The 25,723-nt window shown below is 42.5% G+C and overlaps 1 protein-coding gene across 13 annotated transcripts in view; it reads left to right on the plus strand.

Annotated features, from left to right (window-relative positions):
* The window catches only part of LOC134340769 (pleckstrin homology-like domain family B member 1), a 412,363-nt gene that overhangs the window by 149,253 nt on the left and 237,387 nt on the right, over nucleotides 1–25,723 (plus strand). For all 13 annotated transcript variants that reach the window (XM_063038270.1, XM_063038256.1, XM_063038258.1 and 10 more), the window contains exons 2-3: nucleotides 9,373–9,471; nucleotides 22,876–22,999. In XM_063038270.1, coding sequence (XP_062894340.1) covers nucleotides 9,373–9,471; nucleotides 22,876–22,999 — 223 coding nt within the window. The remainder of the gene's footprint in view (nucleotides 1–9,372; nucleotides 9,472–22,875; nucleotides 23,000–25,723) is intronic.

Raw genomic sequence — 25,723 nt, forward strand, 5'->3', positions numbered from 1 at the left:
TAATGTAACTCAGTTTTTATCTCTATATTTATTTATCATGTATTTTATTGAACTGCAGTTGTAAAGTTAACAAATCTTACAACACATGCCAGTGATAATAAACCTGATTCTGATGATCATTCCTTCATTGCCTGTGCCCTTAGCTCTGGAAAAATCCTGTTTCTCTGCCTATCTCTTCGTTAAACATTTATTTTCCTACAAATTTCTCAAGAATGGTGTCAACTTTTATCTGTAGAGCTCTTCGGAATGTTTTATTATGTTGAGATCCTCTGCAGGTCTATTGCTGTTGAATAGAATTGCAATCCAAGCATTCCACAGTTCATTTGATAAGATTTTCTTATCAAGTGGGAACTTGTTTTTCCGACATCTGTCTGTCCCGATATTAACTAATCTCAGTCACAATCTACTTAAATGTTTTTCAGGCTGGTTTGCCTTCAGATTCGGCTGGGTTTGGAGTTCTTGTAGTCTCAGACCTCTCGAGTTCAAATGTCGTGGTTTGAAGCTCCCATAGTTGTAATATAGAGTCATAGAAACCACAGCACAGAAACAGGCAATTTGGCCCATCTAGTCCATGCCAAAGTATTAATCTGCCTGGCCGTATCAACCTGCACCAGGACTATAGCCTTCCATACCCCTCCCATCCATGTATTTATCCAAATTTCTCTTAAATGTTGAAATTGAATCCGCATTCACCACTTTCGCTTGCAATTCCTTCCATACTCACACTTCCCTCTGAGTAAAAAAGCTCCCCCTCATGTTCTCCTTAAATATTTCTCCATTTCACCCTTAACGCATGACCTCTAGTTCTAGTCTCACCAAACCTGAGCGGAAAAAGCCTGCTTGTATAAGTGCTTACAAATGTGCAAATAGTCTGAAGTCTAGATTCAAGTGTTTCAAAGTGGAAAGTGTAATCCCTTTGTCTGTGTAGTGTACATCTGCCACTAATCCCATCCTGAGGCTGTTAGGGGAGTTTGCAGCTATTCTCCGGTATCTTTCCCAAGTGACCATTCTTTCCATATCAACTTCAATGGGTGCAGGCTGTTCATCATGAGGAGATTGCGGCTGAGACCAGCTCGATTTCTCCCGTTGTCAATACACTTGCTCTTGTACTGCATTTCCTGCATCGTTGGCCGTGTCTCTTGAAAGAAGAACGAGCAGGCAACTGGCGCACTGTCAAAGGTGTCATCTTATGAACGATACCCAGACTTTGCTTATTGTCTTGTTGTAATTTATTGTAATGCCTGCACTGTTTTGTGCACGTTGTGCAGTCCTGGATAGGTCTGTAGTCTAGTGTAGTTTTTGTGTTGTTTTACGTAGTTCAGTGTAGTTTTTGTGTTGTTTCATGTAGCACCATGGTCCTGGAAAACATTGTCTCATTTTTACTGTGTACTGTACCAGCTGTTATGGTTGAAATCACAACAAAAAGTGACTTGACTTGACTTGAAACTAATATCTTGTTTGCAGCACAGTAGCATAGCAGTTAGCATGATGCTCCTACAGCGTCAGCGAAAACCGATTGAGGTTCAACTCTTGCCGCGATCTGCAAGGAGCTTGTACATTCTACTCTTTCTTCTTTATTAATCTTTTTATTGATTTAAAAGGAACATAAATACAAACAAGAGCAGAATTATCTCAAATATATATATCAATAACAATACAAACCGAGATTAAGATAGACATTATCAAAATCATATATATTGTTAAGCTAGTATAAAATATACAATAAAAAAAACAAAAACAGCAATTCTCCTCTTATCAGTTCATGAAAAGGAAAGAAAAAACATTGAATTTTAAATGAAGAAAAAAAACCCACTACACTATATAAAAAAAAGAAACAAAAAAAAGGGGCTGGGCAGTCTACTCATAACTGTGTGGGCTTTCTCCAAGTGCTCCAGTTTCCTCCCACATTCCAAAGATATACACATAGAGTGAGTGAGTTCTAAGCATGCTATGTTGGTGCTGGAAGTATGGTGACACTTGCAGCATAATAATTCAATTTGACGCAAACGATGCATTACACTGTATGTTTTGATGTGCAATACAACAGATAAAGCTAATAATTAATCTTTTATTAGAATTGTAGACAATATCAGAGGCACAATCTTGAAAGAGTTTCCTCTATTATCCCTGCAAACAGTTATTTCTCAACCATCCCTCTGATTATCTGATCATTTATCATATTGCTTTTTGTGGAATCTTGCTGGTCACAAATTGGCTAACACCTTGCAACAGCAGCTTTAGATTAGATCACACTAAGACCAAAATGTTCCACACTGAGGGATTTCTGATACAAGGGTTGACAGATGAAGTTGGGTTCATTACCTTTGGAGTATAGAGAAGAGTTTTAATAGAGATACACAAGACAATCCAAAACTTAGAACTGGGAGTGTAAATGAGAAACCTGTTGAATTTGTAGTTGATTTTTAGATAGTTAATTTATACGTATATTTGGAGAGCCAAGGGAATATGAGCAAAGGCAGATGTAAGTAGTTAGGTTAAAGGTCAGCCAATCAGTTTGGGCTTAGAGAGGGTAAAGAGAAAGAAACGGTTCACTTTAGCAGATGGTGCAAGGAACAAGAGACAGAGACACAAATGTAGAGTGATGGACAAATGGCATCGGGGGAGAAGGGGGAGGGGAAGCTATGACCTGGAACTCACACCTGTCAGAGACAAAGGAAATTGTGTAGGCACCTGTGGGGAGTGGGGAGGGAAAAGTGCCCAGCTATGAGGAAAGAGCAGGGATATTGACTGGATGACAACAATCTGGCACAGATTTGATGGGCCAAATGTCCTACTTTCTGCCATAATGACATCTGATTCCAGGCTAATGATGCCAGCGAAGCACAAATTCTTCTTTCATGCTTTTAAGTAACGGATTCTCAGTGCAGCTTATTTGTTCGATGAGTTATAGACATTTTAGAGGATTACAGCCAAATAATTGAATTAACAACAGGTCTGACTGTGAACTGATTGGAAGCAGTGAGGGAAGTGTTTGGCAGAAGCTCTGCTTTGCCCCTTGCACCCTGCCTTCACCCCAGCGGTCCCTCATGACCCTGCTGATAATTGCCTCCATTATCCGGTCCTTCATTAGAACCATTGTAGCGATTGTTTACTGTAGCGTTGTTGTTGTGTTGCCATGGCAGCTGAGCTCAGCAGCACACTGTCATCATTTCCCCGACAACCCCCTAGCACCACACTCACGCCCCCTCCCCACGGCGGAACGCTGCCAGGAGTGGGGGCGGTGATTTGAGTAGGGATTGTGCATATGCACAGCTGTGATTGAAATGCTGATTGTCGGGGGAATTTGTTTTCCATTCTTCTGGTTTTGTTCTTCTGCTCAAGACGGGCAGCTGGGCTGAAGCATTTCGGTTATTTGATTTAAATAGGAAAGCATTAAACAGGGGTGGCTTGTTAATGACTCAAAACTCCATCTGACCAGAGGGGGAGGTGGGCGGAGTGTGTGAATGGGCCTCAGCTGAGCTGATGTAATTTTTTTAACCCTCAAGGTGCTTGGCTGTTGGCTTTGGATTCTTGACAATCTTTGTCACCAGGACCCATATAACCAAAGAGCACAACAACGCCTTTCATTTGGGCTATCCCTTTAAACTAGTCCTGTTCGTGTACCTGCCTAAATGTCTTTTCAATGCTATAAATGTACTCACTTCCACCACTTACTCCAGCAGTACGGTCCATATACTCACCATCCTTGCTACTCCACTCTGTGGGAGGTACAGGAAACTTCGGACCCACACCACCAGGCTCTGAACCAGAGTGGAGAACTTCACTCACCTCAACAGTGAACAGACTGCACACCCTATAGGCTCTCTTTCAAGGACTCTACAACTCACGTTCTCAGTATTATGTATTTACTTTGTCATTATTTGCATTATTTGTCTTCTGCACATTGGTTGCTTGTTAATCTTTGTTATGTATGGTTTTTCATAAATTCTAAATTCTTTATTTTCCTGTAAATGTTGGCAAGAAAATGAACCTCAAGGTAGCATATGGTGACATACACAGTACGTAATTTGATAATAAGTTTACTTTGAAATTTGAACTTTGATCCTCCACAATTTAAAGCTTTGAAATCTTTCAAGACATTTGAAATCTTTATTAAAATATTACTCAACCTTCCCTGTACCAGTAGGCTATTTGTGAACTAAAAGTGGTGCAATTTGTCCAGATGCATCTTGATCCCTGAATGTGTCCATTTTAGGTTACCCTAAAGAGGAGAAAGAGTAAATTGGTAGAGGGGTGAGCATGGTATTTCAATCAGATACAGCAGAAGGTGGGAGAGGAAGAGAGAGCAGGAGTGGGAGCAGTGATCATAGGAAAAGTGACAAGTATTGAGAAGTATTTCTTTTTTAAGGTGGAAGCACGTAACTGGAGGTATATTTTAAGTGAGGAGAGTAGGGTGAATTTAATCTGAACGCAGTAAGGGGAGAAATGAAAAAAATTTGCTGGAACATCTCAGCAAGTCACTTAGCAGCTGATGCCTGTGAGCCTGCTGCAGGCCCGGAGGCCTGCGTGTGTGTGTCGGAGTGCGTGCGTGGGTGGGTGGGAGGAAGGAATGGGGCTTATCTTGCTCCCGTCAGTTTGTTGCTGTTGATCTGTTGTTGTTGCCTGTGTTGTTCTGCTGAACATTGTGGGCACGCTGCTTTGGTGCCAGAATGTATGGCAATTCTTGTGGGCTGCCCCCAGCACACGCTTGTGTTGTATTGGTAAGGCAAGCAACACATTTCACTGTATGTTTCAAATAAATGAATCTGAAAGATGGAAGGTGAAACAGTTAATGCTTCAGAAGCAGCAATCAATCTCTGTAGCTGTTACACTTTTATTCTACGTTCAGTTATTGTATTACCTTGTTCTACCTCAATGTACTTGTAATGATTTGATCCTTAACAATATTACGCAAGATGTTTTTCACTGTATTTCCATACATGTGACAACAACAAACCTTTTTTCAATTCCAATTTCATTTCTAGTCTGCTGGAGGATTTCAGGAGGTTGAGCTGTATACAAAAGGAGTTGTTGATCTATTGATTCAAAACACTGCAATGAAACATCAACAATTCCTTTCCTCCCACAGACACTCTTTGATCCATTGTGTTCCTCCAGCAGAATGTTTTTTTTAGCAACAGATCCCAGCATCTAGAGTTCCTTATATATGTAGATCTTGCTTCATGTCTGGGACTCTTCATCAGAACTGAGCATGTCCAAAGGGGTAAAGTTACCAAACTTTTCATCGCTTGCTGAAGTACTTCTGTATCTGATGGTGTGACCTCTTTGTCAATCTAGAACTTGCCATAGGAGGCTCACGTTCTGAGAAAAGCCTCTTAATCCAGAAAACACACTAATCCAGATGTACAAACGTAACACGTACAAAGTGCTGGAGCAACTCAGCAGGTCAGGCAGCATCTATGGAGGGAATTGAACAGTCGATGTTTCAGGCCGAGACCCTTCATCAATCTTTATGTGTTATGCAAGCTTTCCAGCATCTGCAGAATCTCTTATGCCCTGATGCATAAATGCCAATTATCTGCCCCGCAATCTGCATAGATCCATAGAGAGGGAGCAAAGCAACATGTGAACTCATTTTTATATCCTTTGGCTCACTTCAATCCAGAGATTGTTTATGAAGAGGTACAACATGACAGTGAAAGGAAGGTTAGAACATAGAACAGTATAGCACAGTACAGGCCCCTTGACCCACGATGTTGTGCCAGCCCTTTAGTGTACTATAAGATCAATTTAACCCTTCCCTCCCATGTTGTCCCCCATTTTCCTTTCATCCATATGTCAAACTAAGAGTCTCTTAAATACCCCTAAGGTACCTGCCTCTACCACCACCCCCGGTAGCGCGTTCCACACCTATCACACTTTATGTATAAAAGCCTCCCTTTGACATCCCCCCTATACTTTGCTCCAAACACCACAAAGTTATTAAGAAGTGTTGGAGATCAAAGGGAATTTGCAGTATGCATTCATAGGTATTTAAAAGGAGTGGGAGAGGTCAATGCAATGAGATAAAAGGAAGATATGTTATTGGTTAAGACACAGAGTAGAACAGGAGGAAGGTACTGTTGAAATGATTACAACTGTAGTTAGACCACGGCTTGAGTAAACTGCACACACAATCTTGGTCACCACAAGATGTGATTGCACTAGAAAGTGTCCAAAGAGGATTTATTAAGATGATGCCAGGGCTGGAAAACTGTAGCTACTGGGAAGGACTGGATGAGCTAGGGTTGCTTTATTTGGAACAAGCAAGAATACATGGAAATTTAGCTGAGATGATAAAATCTATGAGGGGGCCACATAAAATAAATATAAAAGATCTACTTTGCTTTGCAGATGGGTAAAAAAACAAGAGGGTAGCTGTTCAAAGCATTAGGAGAAAGATGAAAAGATTTTCTTTTACAAAGGATGGTGCTTCACATGGTGGTAGAGACCGAAACCTTCATCACATTATCGAAGTGCATCAGAGACAGTACAGCTTGCAGACCAAGTGGTTCAGAATCAGAATCAGGTTTATTATCACTGCCTTATATGATGAGAAATTTATTGTTTTAAGGTAGCACTACAGTGCAAAGACATACTGTAGAACTACCGTAAATTACAAAATAAATAAATAGTGCAGAGAGCAGGAATGATGAGGTAGTACTTGTCGACTGTTCAGAAACCTGGTGGCAGAGAGAAGAAGCTGCCTCTGAATTGTGGAGTCTGGTTCTTCAAGCTCCAGTGCCTCCTCCCTGATGGTAGTACTGAGATGGTGAAGGACTTTAGTGATGGATGCCCCAGATGGCGAGGGTCCTTATGATAGATGCTGTTTTCTGGAAGGTCCTCAGTGGTTGGGAGGGTTATCCCCATGATACTGACTGATACTACAAACCTCTGTGACCCTGTGAATTGGAGCCTCCATACCAGGCTGTGATACAACCAGTCAGAAAGCTCTCCACCGTACATCTGTAGAAAATTGCAAGTGCCTTTGGTGGCATACAAAATCTCCTCAAACTCTCAATGAAGTAGAGCTGTGGGCATGCCTTCTTTGTGACTTTATCGATGTGCTGTTTTACTCCTGGATATCTCCTCATCGCCGTCTGAGATTTTACCAATAATAGTGATATCATCTGCAAATTTATAGACACTGTCTGAGCAGTGCTTAGCACACAATCATGACTGTAGAGAGAGTAGACCAGTGGGTTAAGCACGCATCCTTGAGATCTGCCTGTGTTACTTGTCAGTGAGTAGAAGATGTTATCACCAATGCATGATGACTGTGCTCTCCCAATGAGGAAGTTGGGGATCCTGTTTCAGAGGGGGATACAGAGGCCCAGGTTTAGAAGCTTGGTGATTAATACTGAGGGATGATGGTATTGAACACCAAAGAGTAATGGAAAAACAGCAGTCTCACTGATCTGTTGTCTATGTGCTCCAAAGCCGAGTGGAGAGCCAGTGAGATTGCATCTGCCGTTAGCCTAATGTTGGTGGTGGGGAAACTGCTGGAGTCAGTTATCAAAGATGTGATAACAGCACATTTGGAAAGCGGTGAAATCATTGGACAAAGTCAGCATGGATTTGTGAAAGGAAAATCATGTCTGACAAATCTCATAGAATTTTTTGAGGATGTAACTAGTAGAGTGGATAGGGGAGAACCTGTGGATGTGGTATATTTGGATTTTCAAAAGGCTTTTGACAAGGTCCCACACAGGAGATTAGTGTGCAAACTTAAAGCACACGGTATTGGGGGTAAGGTATTGGTGTGGGTGGAGAATTGGTTAGCAGACAGGAAGCAAAGAGTGGGAATAAAACGGGACCTTTTCAGAATGGCAGGCAGTGACTAGTGGGGTACCGCAAGGCTCAGTGCTGGGACCCCAGTTGTTTACAATATATATTAATGACTTGGATGAGGGAATTAAATGCAGCATCTCCAAGTTTGCGGATGACACGAAGCTGGGCAGCAGTGTTAGCTGTGAGGAGGATGCTAAGAGGATGCAGGGTGACTTGGATAGGTTGGGTGAGTGGGCAAATTCATGGCAGATGCAATTTAATGTGGATAAATGTGAAGTTATCCACTTTGGTGGCAAAAATAGGAAAACAGATTATTATCTGAATGGTGGCCGATTAGGAAAAGGGGAGGTGCAATGAGACCTGGGTGTCATTATACACCAGTCATTGAAAGTGGGTATGCAGGTACAGCAGGCGGTGAAAAAGGCAAATGGTATGCTGGCATTTATAGCGAGAGGATTCGAGTACAGGAGCAGGGAGGTACTACTGCAGTTGTACAAGGCCTTGGTGAGACCACACCTGGAGTGTTGTGTGCAGTTTTGGTCTCCTAATCTGAGGAAAGACATCCTTGCCATAGAGGGAGTACAAAGAAGGTTCACCAGATTGATTCCTGGGATGGCAGGACTTTCATATGAAGAAAGACTGGATGAACTGGGCTTGTACTCGTTGGAATTTAGAAGATTGAGGGGGGATCTGATTGAAACGTATAAAATCCTAAAGGGATTGGACAGGCTAGATGCAGGAAGATTGTTCCTGATGTTGGGGAAGTCCAGAACGAGGGGTCACAGTTTGAGGATATAGGGGAAGCCTTTTAGAACCGAGATTAGGAAAAACTTCTTCACACAGAGAGTGGTGAATCTGTGGAATTCTCTGCCACAGGAAACAGTTGAGGCCAGTTCATTGGCTATATTTAAGAGGGAGTTAGATATGGCCCTTGTGGCTACGGGGATCAGGGGGTATGGAGGGAAGACTGGGGCGGGGTTCTGAGTTGGATGATCAGCCATGATCATAATAAATGGCGGTGCAGGCTCAAAGGGCCGAATGGCCTATTCCTGCACCTATTTTCTATGTTTCTATGTTTCTAAACATGTTATGGCAGTCGACGAATTGCAGCAGGTCAGATCCTTGCTCCGACAAGAGTTAATTCTGGAAGAACCTCTGGAAGCAGTTCATCACAAGTAGATATTAGTTCTGCCAGTTGATGGACAGTGTGGCAGCTGACCGAGCTGTCACTGGGCACAGGTGTGATTGCTGCCCTTTTGAAGGTGAATGTGAAGGCACTTTATCGACTGGCACTAACCTCATGCTCCCAATATGTGTTCTCAAGTGTGAATTTTCCATGATTCTGTTGAATCCATATGTCAATCCAAAAGGGCAGTTGAAGCAGATTCAGGAATAATTTTCATAACTACCTGAAAATGAGGAAAAATTACAGAGGTGTTTGGAAAGTTAAACGGAATAGGACTAACTGAACTGTTCTTTCAAAGAACTGAGCCGAAGGGCAAAATGGTTTTCTGTGTTAGATGCTAGGGCATAACTAATCTGAAAATAAGAGCTTTTTTTCTCTCTCTCTCCTCATCTCAGGATATCCAGGAGTGTGAAAGTGCAATTGTGAATGACATCATGGACAAGAAAAACAGAAATACTCCAGACCAAATGAAAAAAGCACAGAAGACCATTCAGGTAACATGTTGGATCAAAAGAGTTTGAACATTTATGTCTGGAGTATATTAGCAGCACCTTTTATTGATTTATTGGTCAATTTTAGTATGGGTGGACATTCCAAGACATTGCAGATGCTAACTTGGCAAATTGACTGTTTTGTCTTGTGTACGAATGTAATGTAATATGTATATTCAAGGTTAGCTATTTCACAGTATTTGTATTTCTGTTCTGGCTCTGTGGGTGACGTTCATCTCTTTAGTGTTCAAGTTGTTAATTCAAGGCTTACGTCAAAGATTAAATCCCCTTACCAAGGTTGATGTTCTAATGTAGCCCCCATCGAGAGTGCCACGTCAAGGGTGTCATCTTTTGTAAGAGACATCTTCCCCCATGGATAGATGCAAAAGATTCTAAAATTCTTTATAATTTCTTGGCTGGAACTTATAATTCAAATGATGTCAATGAAATAAGATTATTTGGTTAGTTAGCTTCTTGATAGGAAGTTGCAATGTCCAGATTGACTTCTGAACATGGCATTCAAACCTCTTTCAAAGGCTGCAAAACTCTTGGGGAAGTACTGAGCAGATGACAGGAGTTGTAAAAGTGCGTTCTCTCTCCCCATTTGAGAGGAAACAAAATGGTCATATATTAGAGGCACTTTCTGAAATTATCCACATTCAACTTTTAGCAAGTGATTCAATTGCCCTTTATGGAGTTAGTTGATGACTTTATTTCGAAACTTGCTGATGACCTTCTGAGGCAGATTTCAGAAGCCTAGGCTTCAACATTGCTCCATGACCAGAGCCTGAAACTACTTCAATGCACATTTTTTATGTGAAACACTCATATGCATCCTCTGTGCATGTATTAATGAGAGAGCTGGTGTTAATGGTTTTACTCAGTAAATTGGAGATGGTGATGGGTATCAGGGTCCGGTTGTTCATTTAGAAAGTGCCAGTTCACTCACAGTATAACAGAGAGGATTAATGTGAAGAAGGCTGGAAGGTGAGGTAATAGTAAACTCCAAATAACAGATTCATAGGTTCATTCAGCCCAGCTCATCCATGCTGACCAAGATGATTATCTAAGCTAATCACATTTGACTGTGTTTGGCCCACCACCTTTCCCAGTACAACTAGAATGTGTTGTGTTTGTTATTCCATTATCCTTTCTGGGGCTGCAGTATTATGTGCTGAGGGATGCACTGAATCTTGGTGGAGCCACTGCAATGGTACAGTGGGGAAGGACCACAGTGTAGGGTTCTTCCACTACTGGACAGGGAAGGATCAGGTTGGGTGAGGGAGTCTCTCAATTACTTTATACTTTATTGTTGCGAAACAATTGATACTAGAACGTACAATCATCACAGTGATATTTGATTCTGCTCTTCCGGCTCCCCGAAGTACAAATCAATAGTAAATATTAAATATTTAAATTATAAATCATAAATAGAAAATAGAAAATGGAAAGTAAGGTAGTGCAAAAAAACTGAGATGCAGGTCCGGATATTTGGAGATAACAGCCCAGATCCGGGTCAGGATCCGTTCAGCAGTCTTATCACAGTTGGAAAGAAGCTGTTCCCAAATCTGGCTGTACGAGTCTTCAAGCTCCTGAGCCTTCTCCCGGAGGGAAGAGGGACGAAAAGTGTGTTGGGTGGGTGGGTTGTGTCCTTGATTATCCTGGCAGCACTGCTCCGACAGCGTGCGGTGTAAAGTGAGTCCATGTAGTAGTGTACCACTCCAGGGGCAACATGAGGGGCAACAGTCCTATTGGTTTTAAAGAATGTAATAGAACAGTACTGAAATGTAAGAATGTGAATGTAAGAATGAAAAAGCATTGCATGGTTTATTTGTGTAAATATTTTTATTATGAATAAAGCTTATTTTGATAAAAATATTAAAAATTCTTTCTGCATCAAAGTTTGGAACTGAAAATCCACTCATTTTAATGGACTTTGCAAAATGGAAGGCTTCCAGTATGGATGTTTCAGTAATGTTTCCCAGCAGAGATCTGGGCTAATTTAATACAATGAATAAATCCCTGTGTGATCTGTATTCTGTCACCATTCCTGGTTGAGTGACAATGCTTGGCCAGATTATTCTTGGTGTCTGTCATTTGGCTATTTGATCTGGTTGCAAGCAGAAGGAGAAAAACTAGTCCAAATTGTGAGTGTTAGTCTGCACCTTTGACAATGTTCCCAGTACTCCCGGAATGTGCTGCATGTGTAAATTTATTCTTTCTGCATCAAAGATTGGAATTTAAAATCCAGTCATTTTAATGGAATCTGCATCAAAGAGTGTAACAACAGAAAGCTCCCAGTATGAATTTTTCACCAAGGTTTCCCTCATTATAACAGTCACAAAATGATGGTAAAATTTAAAATGATAAGAAAGTGCTGCATGGTCGCCTGAGGTAATGAGAGGCAACTTTATTCAGAGCCAATGATATATTTCTGAAGTATATTCACTGTTAAATTTTCAGAAGACAACTGTCAATATGCACATAACAGACTGCAAAAACAATCACTTAATAATGGTTGAATAAATTATTTTTCGTCAAGTTGGCAGAAAGATAAATGTTGGCACAGACACCAGTGACAACTTCCCTCCAGCTTGTTCTTTTTCATCCCAGTTTCTGCTGGCACTACAATTCCTGATTCAGACCCCTGTTGAATATCCAGGAAGAAATGAAGAGAAATTTCCTTGCTGTGGGAAGACAGAAGGCATCCAGACTGGTCCCTGTCACAAGTTCCATTTTCCAACCATTTTTTGCATCCAAACTGTTAATATGCCCTCCCCTCCCACACCGGTTTGATACTCTCTCATTAATGGAAACATTTTAACATCTACCCTGTCAAGACCTTTCAGATCTTAGTCATAGTAGTCATAGTCATACTTTATTGATCCTGGGGGAAATTGGTTTTCGTTACAGTTGCACCATAAATAATAAATAGTAATAGAACCATAAATAGTTAAATAGTAATATGTAAATTATGCCAGTAAATTATGAAATAAATCCAGGACCAGCCTATTGGCTCAGGGTGTCTGACCCTCCAAGGGAGGAGTTGTAAAGTTTGATGGCCACAGGCAGGAATGACTTCCTATGACGCTGCATCTCGGTGGAATGAGTCTCTGGCTGAATGTACTCCTGTGCCCACCCAGTACATTATGTAGTGGATAGGAGACATTGTCCAAGATGGCATGCAACTTAGACAGCATCCTCTTTTCAGACACCACCGTGTGTGAAAAGAGGATGTCCAGTTCCAGCCCCACAACATCACTGGCCTTACGAATGAGTTTGTTGATTCTGTTGGTGTCTGCTACCCTCAGCCTGCTGCCCCAGCACACAACAGCAAACATGATAGCACTGGCCACCACAGACTCGTAGAACATCCTCAGCATCGTCCGGCAGATGTTAAAGGACCTCAGTCTCCTCAGGAAATAGAGATGGCTCTGACCCTTCTTGTAGACAGCCTCAGTGTTCTTTGACCAGTCCAGTTTATTGTCAATTCATATCCCCAGGTATTTGTAATCCTCCACCATGTCCACACTGACCCCCTGGATGGAAACGGGGGTCACCGGTACCTTAACTCTCCTCAGGTCTACCACCAGCTCCTTAGTCTTTTTCACATTAAGCTGCAGATAATTCTGCTCACACCATGTGACAAAGTTTCCTACCGTAGCCCTGTACTCTGCCTCATCTCCCTTGCTGATGCATCCAGCTATGGCAGAGTCATCCGAAAACTTCTGAAGGTGACAAGACTCTGTGCAGTAGTTGAAGTCCGAGGTGTAAATGGTGAAGAGAAAGGGAGACAAGACAGTCCCCTGTGGAGCCCCAGTGCTGCTGATCACTCTGTCGGACACACAGTGTTGCAAGCACACGTACTGTGGTCTGCCAGTCAGGTCATCGAGAATCCATGACACCAGAAAAGCATCCACCTGCATTGCTGTCAGCTTCTCCCCCAGCAGAGCAGGGCGGATGGTGTTGAACGCACTGGAGAAGTCAAAAAACATGACCTTATGTGTTTGAATAAGATCACTCCTTATTTTTCAAAATTCCAAGGAATATAAATACAAACTGTCTCATTTCGCTTGACAGGACAGCCCTGGCATCCCAAGAATTAGCCTTGTGAATCTCCCTTGGACTGTCTCCAATGCTACTGTATCCTATTTTAGGCACTTGAACTAAAACTCTGCACCATATTCCCAGTACGGCTTCACCACACCTGCACAACTATAACAAAGCCTCCCCATTCTGGACTTCAGCCCCTTCACAGTAAAGGCCAAGATGCCGTTTGCCTTCTTGACCATTTCTTGGACCTGCCTGCTAACTTTTTGTGATTCATGCACTAGAACACCTTGACCCCTCTGAATTTTAGTCTGTTGTAGTCCATCTCCACACAGATAATAATCCAGCTTTTGCTTCCCCATGTCAAAGTACATAGCGTTACACGTTGAACTCTGTTTGTCACATGGTACGCTCTACCTCCAAACCCAACAACTCCAACTAGAGCCGTCCATAGAAAGTCACCCTCCTCTATACCTCCTTCTGAGACCCTCATTCAGATCTTTGTACTTATAGACTTGTCCATCCAACACATTCTGGTTGGCCTCCTTCTTTCTGCCCTCCTTGGACTTGTGATCATCCAACATTCCATTGCCCTTGCCCGCTCCAAGTCCCAGACACCCATTTGTGCATTTGTCCTATTTACTGAAACCACAATGAACATTTCAAATTGGAGTTTCAAACCACTCCATGCCTCCTTCCCTTCTCTACCTACTTATTCTCCAGCTGAGATATCTGCACCCTATTATTAAGGCTTCTTGATCACATTCAGATCTAATAGCTGCACCATTGGCAGTCATGCCCTCAACCAAAGAAATTAGGGTAATAAGTAGTGACATCTTGGACCATATGCTTATTATGAGGAAGGCGGAATCTGTGGTCTTGAAGGTACTCTTTATTTTAGTTTCCAGTATCTGCAGTTGTCTTTTTATATCTTAATTTACTGTAACATTCTGACTGATTACATCTTCCAGTCACTCACGTGCTCATGCAGTCTTGAAACACATTAAAGTGGGCAAATCTCCAGGTCTTGTGCAAGTGCACATTCGGGCTTATGGGAGGCCAAAGAAGAAAGGGACACCTTTGTAGATATATTTGCTTCATTGTTAGATTAGTGGAGTCCCAGAAGATGGCTAACACGTTTACGGGGAACACAATTCCTCTGGCTCTTCACTCAGCTTTGGAGCACCTGGACAACATCAAAAATGTGTCAGGCTGCTGTTTATTGATTCTCTTCTCAGTGCTCAATACCATAATTCCTCAGTACTAATCAACAAGCTTCGATACCTGGTGCTCTGTACCTCCCTCTGCATCTTTCAGAACCTTGAATTCCTCACTGGGAGACCACAGTTAGTGTGGATTTGTAATAGGATCTCCTCGGTGCTGAAAATCAACCCAGGAATACCTCAGGGATGTGTGCTTAGCCCTCTGCTCTACTCTCTCTCTACACTCATGACGAGGCACAGCCTGAAGTCCATCTGGAAGTTTGCCGATGACACATACCACTGTTGTTGGCAGAATTACAGATGGTGATGAGGAGCTGTATAGGACAAAGTCGATCGGCTGGTTGAGTGGTGTCTCAACAACCTTGCACTCAATGTCAGCAAGACCAAGGGATTGACTGAAGACTTCAGGAAAGGACAGTCGTGAGAACACACACCAGTCCTCATTGAGGGATCAGCTGCAGAAAGGGTGAGCAACTTCTATCCTGGGTCCAACACATTGATGCAACCACTAAGAACCCAGTGACTATACTTCATTAGGAAGTTTGCTGATGATAGGAGATTAGGGGGTCTTGTTAATTATGAAAACAGTGAAGTGTTTTTGACTTTCAACCCATGGTAGGACCAAAAAGTAAATGACAGGGCACTGACAAGTGTTGTGGATGAGAGGGATCTGGAAGTATATGCACAGTTTGTTGGAGTAACTGCACAAGTAGACAGGGTAGTGAAGAAAGTGTTTAGCGTGCTGGTCTTCATCAGCCAAAGCTTCGAGTTCAGGAGAGAGGACATTATGTTTGTTGTTCAGTTGTTAAGTCAAGTCTGACTCTTTGTGACCTTATGGTCCATCGGGTTTTCGTGGCGAGATATGGAAGTAGATTGCCAGGCCTTTCTTCCGCACAGATACTGCTGCTGCCCAGGTTGGAACCCGGCTGGGTTTGAACTCAGGACCGTCTGCCTTGAAGTCCAGTGCTGATGCCACTACACCCCCGGCAGTGTTATGTTTCAGTTATATAATTATTTGGTGCGGCTGCATTTGGAGTATAGTGTACTGTTTGGTTACCCTGTTATAAGCGAGACATTGCCAACTGGAATTGGAATTGGTTTATTATTGTCACATGAACCATAATATAGTGTGTAGCGGCTACAGAGAAAGTGCAGTGCAGGAAGGCAATAAGATGCAAGATCATAACGAGCTGGAGGGAGTGCAGCAGAAACTTATGAAGATGCTACCCAGACTAGAGGATCTAAGTTATAGGAAGAGGATGGCCATGCTGGACCTTTGATCTTTGGAGCGAAGGAGGATGAGGGATGACCTCCTAGAAGTTTATAAAATCATGAAGGGTGTGGATAATAACCCTTTTACTCAGGATTCAAGAGTCCAAAATTTGAAAGCACAGATAAAAGATATAAGGTGTGGGGGGAGTGTTTTAAAAGAGGTATGAGAGTAAACTTCTTTACACAGAGGATAGTGAAGTGTCTGGAATGAGCTGCCAGAGGAAGTGTTCAAGGTGGGTACAACTGCAACATTTAGGAGGCATTTGGATAGGTACATAGAAAGGAGGGGCTTGGATGATTTTGGGCAGAATCGATTGTATTTCTATTGTATCATTGATTCTACTGTATTTCTTTGTTCTACTGTGAATGCCTGCAAGAAAATGAATCTCAGGGTAGTAAATAGTGACATATACGTACTTTGATAATAAATTAACTTTGAACTTTGAATGCAAGCAACTGGGACTAGCAGGAAGGATGCTGTAGTCAGCATAGAGCAGTTGGGCTGAAGGGCCTCTTTCTGTGCTATATGACATGATTCTAACTAGGACCTTAAACCCCAAAATTACCTCCCAAAATGTCCTTGCCTTGTGCTCTAGCCTTAACATGACCACCTTTGGTCATCTTATCTAATGTCACCTTGCATGTCCCTTGCAGATCTGAAACTTTCTTCTCTATTAATGAAGCTCTGTAAATGAAAGGTGTCTGCATGGAGTTTCAGCCTAGATTACATGTTCAAACTTCTGGAACTGGTTTTGAACCCTTGACTTTCTGAATAAGAGGCAAGAATGTTAACCACTGTACCACACAGACAGAATTGAGTGTGACTTCTGTCCACTTTGATTTTAAAAAGTGCCAAGATCACATTGATGCCTGAGTGAATGCAGTTCTCAAAACATTCCATACATTGCATTGCTGATACTGTGAGATCTTTCATCTGACTATAGGAAGAGCTATATACTGCAGAGTCTATCTCTTAATCGCTTTTGTGAATTTGCTGCCCAAATCATTTTAAATGTAATTGGATAACATTAATCTTCTTAAAACACCTCTGCTTTGCCTGCTACACTTGGAAATGGTGTGTCCCACAACTCCTCATTATGGGATAGGATCTTGTCTCTGATCGCCATCTTTACCATGTTGGCAACAGGTCCTGACTGGAGGAATTCTTACCTTTTGTGTTGAAAAGCAAATAGCAATGCTACCTCTGCTTTTTCAGCCAAAACAGTGTTTAGAACACTCTGTACAATTGTCACACCTTAAGAATGAAAGTTCACGGTTTATGTGAAGCCTTTCACAACCTGAGGATATCCCAAAGCAATTTACAGCTCTTTATAGCCATTGTTGTAGTCGAAGAACAATAAACATGTGGATCATTTTAAAGGAAAAAGGCTATTTTAATACTTGAATATACACCCTCTCCATACGTGCACACATCTTCACTTCTCAGGCAGCCTCTCTGAATCAAGGGTAACTTGTTTCCACTCTGCTTTGTGGGTTCCTAGGTGGGAACCACAACTTACAAAGGGCTTCTGGGTGCTCACAATGCGCAAAGTTGATCCGACCTGCACCACAACCCGAATCCTACCTCAGCAACGGAACATGACCACGACCATGGTCTTGTCTCTGGCTTTTTTTGCACTGATGTCTCATTTTTGCACAGACTTCTTTTCTCTCTCTTCAAAGCCTTGTATAATTTAGATATGATTTACAGTATTTATAATTTATACTCAGTATCTACAGTATATGCTTGTCATGCTCCAAACACAAGTTTCTTACCATACTGCTGCACATGACAAGAACCCGACTTGAGATTCTCAGTATCATCCTGAAAGTTCCTTCTCCACATTGGCCAGTTATGGACTAAAAATTCCCAGGAGTCAGTGAGGATGTAATTTTTTTCAAGGAGGTTTTGCGAACATACTTGAATCTTTTTCTCTCTCCTTCTGGAAATGTCTTGGTGATCTGTTAGTTTTTGTGCACGAGAGGGGTTGGGGTGTTTGGGGCTTGCGAGTTTTTGGTTCTTTTTCTTTTCGTGCAGGGTGGTGAGGAACTGATATCTTTCTTTCAACTACTCATATGGCTTTCTGTATTCTGTGGCTATCTGGAGAAGACACATTTCAGAGTTGTATTCTGCATACATACTTCAATAATAAAATAAACCTGTGAACCTTATGAACCTTTTTTCCCCTGACAGAGCTTGGAATCAGTGCTTGTTTTCGGATCCTGGTGTCAGGCACACTCTACAGACCTTAATGAGAGGAATGAGAGCCTGATACTGAGCATGTTGGTTCAGGAGAGGACACTGATGGTTATGCAGTTATTCTCCTGGTGCGTTTGTAAAATGTTTTAGAGATGGCAATTTTCCAAAGTACATACACAAACACGCGCATGTGCACACTTGTTTGGTTGTTTAGAGAGGGGGTTGATTATCAAGGTACTAGACAAAACGAAAGCACTAGAGACTCCACAGATGCTGGAAATCTTGAGCCACAGACACAAAATGCTGGAGGAGCTCAGCAACTCAGACACCATTTATGGAGGGTGTAGTGTGATCCAATCACTCGAGTTGTGGATAATGTTCTGCTAAGGGGTTGTCTATTGGTGGGTCCTCAGGTGGCTGTAGAGGCTGTCTGCCCTTAATGGAGAAAGTCTGTGTGTGACTTTGTTTAATGAGGGGAGTCTAATGCATAGGCAGCCATCACACAGTACTTAACAGATTGAGGTCAAGGTCCAGTGCCATCATCTTCTGCCATCTCCTTGACCTTACCACCATGGGTGACCCTAGCAGGAGCTAAGCAACAGATGACTAAACTCCAGACAACAACATTCTCAGGATATCAGTAAATCACAAGCCTCTCCACCACGACAAGATGACAATCCTTGGAAAAGAGAAGGGAGTAAGCAGTCAATGTTCCAGGTCGAGACTCTTCATCAGGAAGAACAGAAGTGATGTGTTCTTTTGTTCATTTCTGTTACAACCAGTGATTCCCAGACACATTAGACTGGGGATTCTCTGGTGCGACGCAATGCAATTCCTGTGATTGATGAGATGCAATGAGCACTCGCGGAAAGGTGGTTTAGAAGGTGACCTCACAGAATCCAGGCTCTCTGAACCGGGGGGGGGTGATGGTACGGTGCTTGCTGATTAATTGAAACAAGGCTGTAGCGACATTTCTCAATAAACATGTCTCATGAGTGAGCAGTTGGTATTCAAAGGATTTGGAGCTGCCATGGCAACGTAAGTATTCAGATGTCATCCGGTTGCTTGTTTACCAGGAACGGCCCTTGTTGTAGAAAATGAAGGCTTTTTGCTACAGGTGGCAGTTATTGCTCGGCGGCTTGTTTTCTTGCCCCAAAGAGGCGCAGACCCAGGCTGGTAGTTCTGCTGTACTGAGAAGGTACTCTATTGTTCGTGTGTAATGCTCTTTATACATCGACGCTTCAACCCTGCAATGTTAAAGTTAAATTACATTTATTTTCAAACTGTGAATGTTACAATATGCTATCTTGAGATTCATATCTTGCAGACATTTACAGAAAAATAAAGAATACAGTGGAATTTATACAGATACGAAGACTGACAATCAAAGTGCAAAAGAAGACAAATTATGCAAATAGAAAATAAGTAATACTGGGAACTGTAGAGCCCTTGAAAGTGAGTCTGTAGGTTGTAGAATGAGTTCAGAATGTGGTGGGTGTAGTTATCCACGCTGGTTCAGGAGCCTGATGGTTGAGGGGTAATAACTGTTCCTGAACCTGGTGGAGTGGGACCTCAGGCTCCTGTACCGATGGTAGTAGCGAGAAGAGGGCATGGCCTGGATGGTCCTTGAAGATGAACACTGCTTTCTTGTAGCAGCACTCCTTGTAAAAGTAATTGTGTTCAATTGTGGGGAGAGCTTTACCTGTGATGGACTGGGCCATATCCACCATTTTCTGTAGACTTTTCCGTTCAAGGGCATTGGTGTTTTCATACCAGGCCATGATGCAACCAGTCAATATACTTTCCACTGTGCATCTTTAGAAGGTTGTCAAAGTTTTAAGTGACAAACTTCAAAGTAAGTAGAGACACTGCCACGCCTTCTTTGTGATAGCATTTATATGCTCGTCCCAGGTCAGATCCTCTTATGTGATAACGACAAGGAGTTTAAAGTTATTGACCCTCTCCACCTCTTGGACAATCTGAAGGAATGCAGGATAATTTATATACAGCTGAAGTCATAATCATATTTTATTTATCTTTTACGGTGGAATCCTGCATCAGAATATTGTCTGTAAAGTACATGGAATGTCCTTAGGTTGTGAAAGGCACTATACAAATGAGTTAAATTTTTTCTCTTTTAAGATTGTTGGCATTAAATGATGGTGGCGTAATCCAAAATCAATCAAGCTCTGGTTTGGACTTGCTTGTACTGGAGGTTTAGTTGGTAGTCACATGCCAGTGTTGAATGGAAGTAGTGGCAGCTCTCAATCACCACTGCGAACGGACCAGCTATGTATAAGGAATGGAGAGTCTTAGAAAGATAGCAATTTAGGCAAGGAAGAGGTGGCAGAGACAGGAACGTCCATGAATACATGTAAACTAAAAGAATTCTCAAATGGGTGGAGAAGAGGAGCAGGAACCAATCAGTCAGCAGAGACAGGGTAATAGGTGAGTTGGATTGGGACAATGTGAGCAGAGCTGAAATGCCTGGGTGTGAGGTGGGATGGTTAATTAAGGCACGAATAAGTGTTTATGTAGAAGCGGTGGTGAGGAGATGGGAGAGAAACCAGTGGATATTTCAAAGGTAGAAGCAGAGATTTGTTATGAAATAGTGAATGTGCATATGCACTGATGATGTCCTGTGGATCACAATGTTACACTGGCCTCCCCACTCAAAATGTGGGATCTCCATAAAGGGGTGATGTAGCACAGAGGGAAGGAAATCTGTCAGATTCTTAATAGTAATTGAAACTTAGCCTGAATCTCACCCAGAAACAGGTCCAGCTCTTGCATAGTCCATAAGACTATAAGACAGAATCAGAATCAGATTTAATGTCATCAGCACATGTGGTGAAATTTATTGACTTTATGGCAGCAGTACAATGCAATACATAATAAGTAAATAGAGAGAAAGAAACTGAGTTACATTAAGTATATATATATATGTGTGTGTGTGTCTCTCTCTCTCTCTCTTAAATAGTTAAGTTAAAATAAGCAGTGTAAAAACCTGAAATAAAAAGTAGTGAGGTAGTGTTCATGGGTTCAATGTCCATTCAGAAACTGAATAGCAGAGGGAAAGAAACTGTTTCTGAATCGCTGAGTGTGTGCCTTCAGGGTTCTATACCTCCTTCCTGAAGGTAACAGTGAGACAACATAGTAACAGGAACAGAATTAAGCCATTTGGCCCATCGAGTCTGGTCTGCCATTTCATCATGGCTAATCTATTTTCCATCTCAACCCCATTCTCTTGCTGTCTCTTCATAAATCTTGACACCCTTATTAATTAAGTACCTATCAACCCTTCTTTAAATATATGCAGTGACTTGTCTTCCACAGCTGTCTGTAGCAATGAATTCCACAGGTTCGCCAACATTTACTGTGAAACAATTTGGCAAGCCATTCCACTTAGCACTGAGTAGAATGCTTCAAATTGAAACTGGAGTTGCGATATAGGTTTGCTGTGTGTACTTGGGAGAGGAAGCAAGTGAGGGTGTTTCCTGAAGGCTGGACAACAGAGTGCAGCTTGTGCAGAGAAAATGAATTCAGCTGGTATGTAGGGCTATTGAGGAGAATGAGGGGAGGATATTGTACCATGACATGTCGTGTTGTTCATGCTTTGAAAATTCTGGGTTACATCTGAGATCCAGAAAAATGTTGTAATGTTTGCTGTCCCACTGTGCAAATTTTAAGCCAACTGAGCCAAGACAAACATCCTATCCATATGCGAGCTCACTACTTTAAACATTTCGTGTCCATTGTTTATTAAAATGTCTGTGTTACTGAGTAGGGGAAAAAAACATATTCTGTGTGGTTTAGCAGAATGAGAGTTGAAATTGTTGAAATGCATCAGATTCTTGTGGGACGCTGAGATGCTGTTTCCCCAGCAGGAGACCTTGAGGCAGAGAGCATTGTCTTAAGGTAAAGAATCTGCCATTCAGGACTCAGCTGAGGTGAGATGTCTTCACTCTGAGCGTTGTGTGTCTTTGGAATTTTCCGAATCAGAATACTGAGGGTGTTCAGTTGTTGAATATGTTCAAGACAAAAATTGAAAGAATTTTTTCAAAGTCAGTCAAGTTTATTGTCATGTGCTCAAGTACATGTATTCACACGTGCATTGAAAACCTTGCAGCAGCATCGCGGCACAGAGCATTAGATAGGTTGCATTCAGAAAAAAACATAAATTTAACATAAATCATATACAATTTGTACAAAAGGAAACAGAACAAAAAAGTCCATTTCAGTGCAAAGTGATCAAGGTGGTCATAGTGTTGCTATACTGTAGTGATTAGAGCTGTGCTAGTTTGTTCAAGGACCGAATGGTTGAAGGGGAATAGCTATTCCTGAACCTGGTAGTGTGGGACCTCAGCTTCTGTACCTCCTGCCTGAGAGTTTGGCATTGCCCAGATAGCGGGGATATCTGATGACGGATGTTGTCTCCTTGAAGCAGCACCTCATGTAGACATACCAATGCTGGGAGGAATGTGTCTGTACTGCATTACTGCTCTCTGCTGCTTCTCACTGTAGAGCTGAGTGGAGTTGTGATGATCCATTGATGATGTGGCGCGTAGGAGGGGGATGGTATGAGGGTGGGTGGCTTATTGCAGCTGCTGTTATCCTGAACTATTTGGTAAACACGTGCTGACCTTTTCCTTTCTCTTCCAGAATACGCCTCTGGACCTGATTGACACAGGGAAGGGGCTGAGAGTGCAGACGGACAAGCCACACCTGGTCAGCCTCGGGAGTGGTCGGCTCAGTATCGCCATCACATTGCTTCCGCTTGAAGAAGGTGAGAGATTGCCGGGGACGGGTTAACAATGCCTTTCGGACATAGGCTAAATAGTCATTAACATTAACCCAGTTTTTCTCCACGCAGATGCCTGATTTTTGGCATTTCCAATGTTCCTCTTGTTGCTCTGATTCCCAGCAGCTGTTGAGTTCTGCATCTCGCAGGCCTGTCAAGTCATCCCTTTTGTTCTTCCTCCTCTGTTCCATTCAGCTCCTCCCATCGGTGTCTCCTCCAGATGGATTTAAGCAGTTCTCAAGATTTAGCCATTCGCACGCAGCTACTATCACCAGCATTTCCATCATCTTGATCTTCATCTGTTACGTACCCCGTAACTGGGTTGCCAAACCAGCAGAAATGGACCACTTAGTTGGAGTCTGGATTACTGGAACTAAGGAAGTTTTATTAAAGAAATAAGCAACACAGTACTCTAATAGTAAGGATATAAATGCAACAGTTCAGCAACGATAAAACCCACATGTACACAGAACTATGACAATAGGATCAATCAAGCTCTATCGCAGTCACATGATCAGTCACAAGTGACACAGAGTTCAGTTTAGTTCAGTTCGCAGTAATCGCTGTCATGCCATTGGGGAGAGAGAGAGAGAGAGAGAGAGAGAACAAATGAATATGCAAATCGGATTCCAAACAGACCTTCGATATTCCTCGCAGTTAGCTTTCGGGCGAGCCCTTTGTAATGTCTTCTGAGGTCACCGACTGTGAAACCTCCATTCCAGATACGATCGTTTTTCTGCGGTGAACCCGGCACCCAGGCAAGGGTGGACACACACACCGGGTTCCCGCCCGACCGTATCTTTCCACCCTGTGCGTCTATAGCTGTTCCCGCGACCAGACCTCCAAAACTCCCACCAACTTGTGGGGGCACACCGCTTCCAGGGTCTTGTTACCTCGTGGTGTCGTGTGTCTGTTGCCTTAGCGAACCTGTCCCTTTTTATCCCCCTGCTGGGGTATTGCCTGTCCATCAAACTTCAAACAGTTCAGGGTTCAAAGCAACCGGTCTCTGACAATACTTGGAACTGTGTCTCCTTTTCGTTAATCCCTCTCATCTCTCATTAACATTTCTGAATGTTCCCCCATTGTCCTCTTATCGGCATCAATCTTCTGATAATTTGGTCTGTCGTCACACATCCTATCATTGACATTCCCTTCATTCTGTCCACCTCCTTCCAGCCTTGCAAATTTACCTATATTTAATTGTTAATGTTACGTACCCTGTAACTGGGTTGCCAAACCAGCAGAAATGGAACACTCGTTGGAGTCTGGATTACTAGGGACTAATGAAGTTTTATTAAAGAACTAAGTAATACAGTACTCTAATCATAAGGATATAAATGTCACAGGTTAACAATGATAATACACACATATACACAGAACTAGGGTAATAGGAATCAACCAAGCTCTATCGCAGTCTAGGGGTAAAATGATCAGTCTTAAGGTGAAGCAGAGTTCAGTTCAGTCTAGTGTAGTTTGAAGTAATCACTGTTGTTGTACCATTGGAGAGAGAGGGATGCAATTTGGAACAGGCAGACCTTTGATGTCTTCGCAGTTGGTTTCGGGACGACCCCTTTATGTCTTCTAATCCCGCTGTGCTCACCGACTGTGACCCCTCCGTTCCGGATTCGATCGTTCTTCCGCAGTGAACCCGGCACCCGGGCAAGGGCGGACACACACCTCAGGTTCCCACCGATCGTACCTTTACACTCTGTGAGCCTCTGGTCGGTTCCCACGAACCGGACCTCCAAACTCCCACCACTTGTGGGGGCATACCGCTCTTTCCAGGGTCTCGTTGTCTCGTGGTGTCGTGGTGTGTCGCGTGCCGTAGCGAACCTGCTCTTTTTATCCCCCTGTTGGGGTATCACTTGTCCATCAAACTTCAAACAGTTCAGGTTCAAAGTAACCTGCCTGTCAATATTCTGAATTGTGCTTCTTTTCCGTTAATCCCTCTCTCCTCTCTTATTAGCATTTTGAATGTTTCTCCATGGTCTCTCTTATCTCTCTCATTAGCATCAATCGTCCGATAGCTTTGTTTGGTGTCACACATGGATTTAAGCAGTTCTCAAGACTTAGCCATCCACACTCAGCTACTATCACCAGCATTTCCATCATCTTGATCTTTATCCTATCATTGACATTCCCTTCATTCTGTCCACCCGCTTCCAGCCTTGCAAATTTACCTATGATTAATTGTTAAGGATTCCTGGTTCTGAGGAAATGTCATTGATCTGAAATGTTTCTCTCTCTCTCTCTCTCCCTCCCCTCTTTCTCCCCCTCTCTATCTGCCCCCTCCCTCTCTTCCCCTCTCTCTCTCTCTCTCTCTCTCTCTCTCTCTCTCTCTCTTCCTCTCTCTCTCTCTCTCTCTCCCTCCCTCCCTCCCTCCTCTCTCCTCTTTCTCATCAATGTTTCAGTTCAGGACCCTGTCAGAACTGGAAAAGAGAAAAAAAGCAATTTAATTTTCAGTAGAGAGAGGAATGGATAGAACAAAGGAAATATCTCAGATAGGGCAACACCAAATAGACTAAAGGATACAGCAGTACTCACGTTAAACTGGCTTATCTGTGTAGTATGTTGTAATTGGCAAGGCATTACTAATACACAGAATAAGGAAAACTGAGCCAAAATGATCTGAGACAGAAATGGCCATTTCTGATAAAGACAGAAAGAAAGGAAGTTGAAGACTTCAGCATTGACTCTGGGAGATAAGAC

This window comes from Mobula hypostoma, chromosome X2 (genome assembly GCF_963921235.1).
Source record: "Mobula hypostoma chromosome X2, sMobHyp1.1, whole genome shotgun sequence".
Taxonomy (NCBI): domain Eukaryota; kingdom Metazoa; phylum Chordata; class Chondrichthyes; order Myliobatiformes; family Myliobatidae; genus Mobula; species Mobula hypostoma.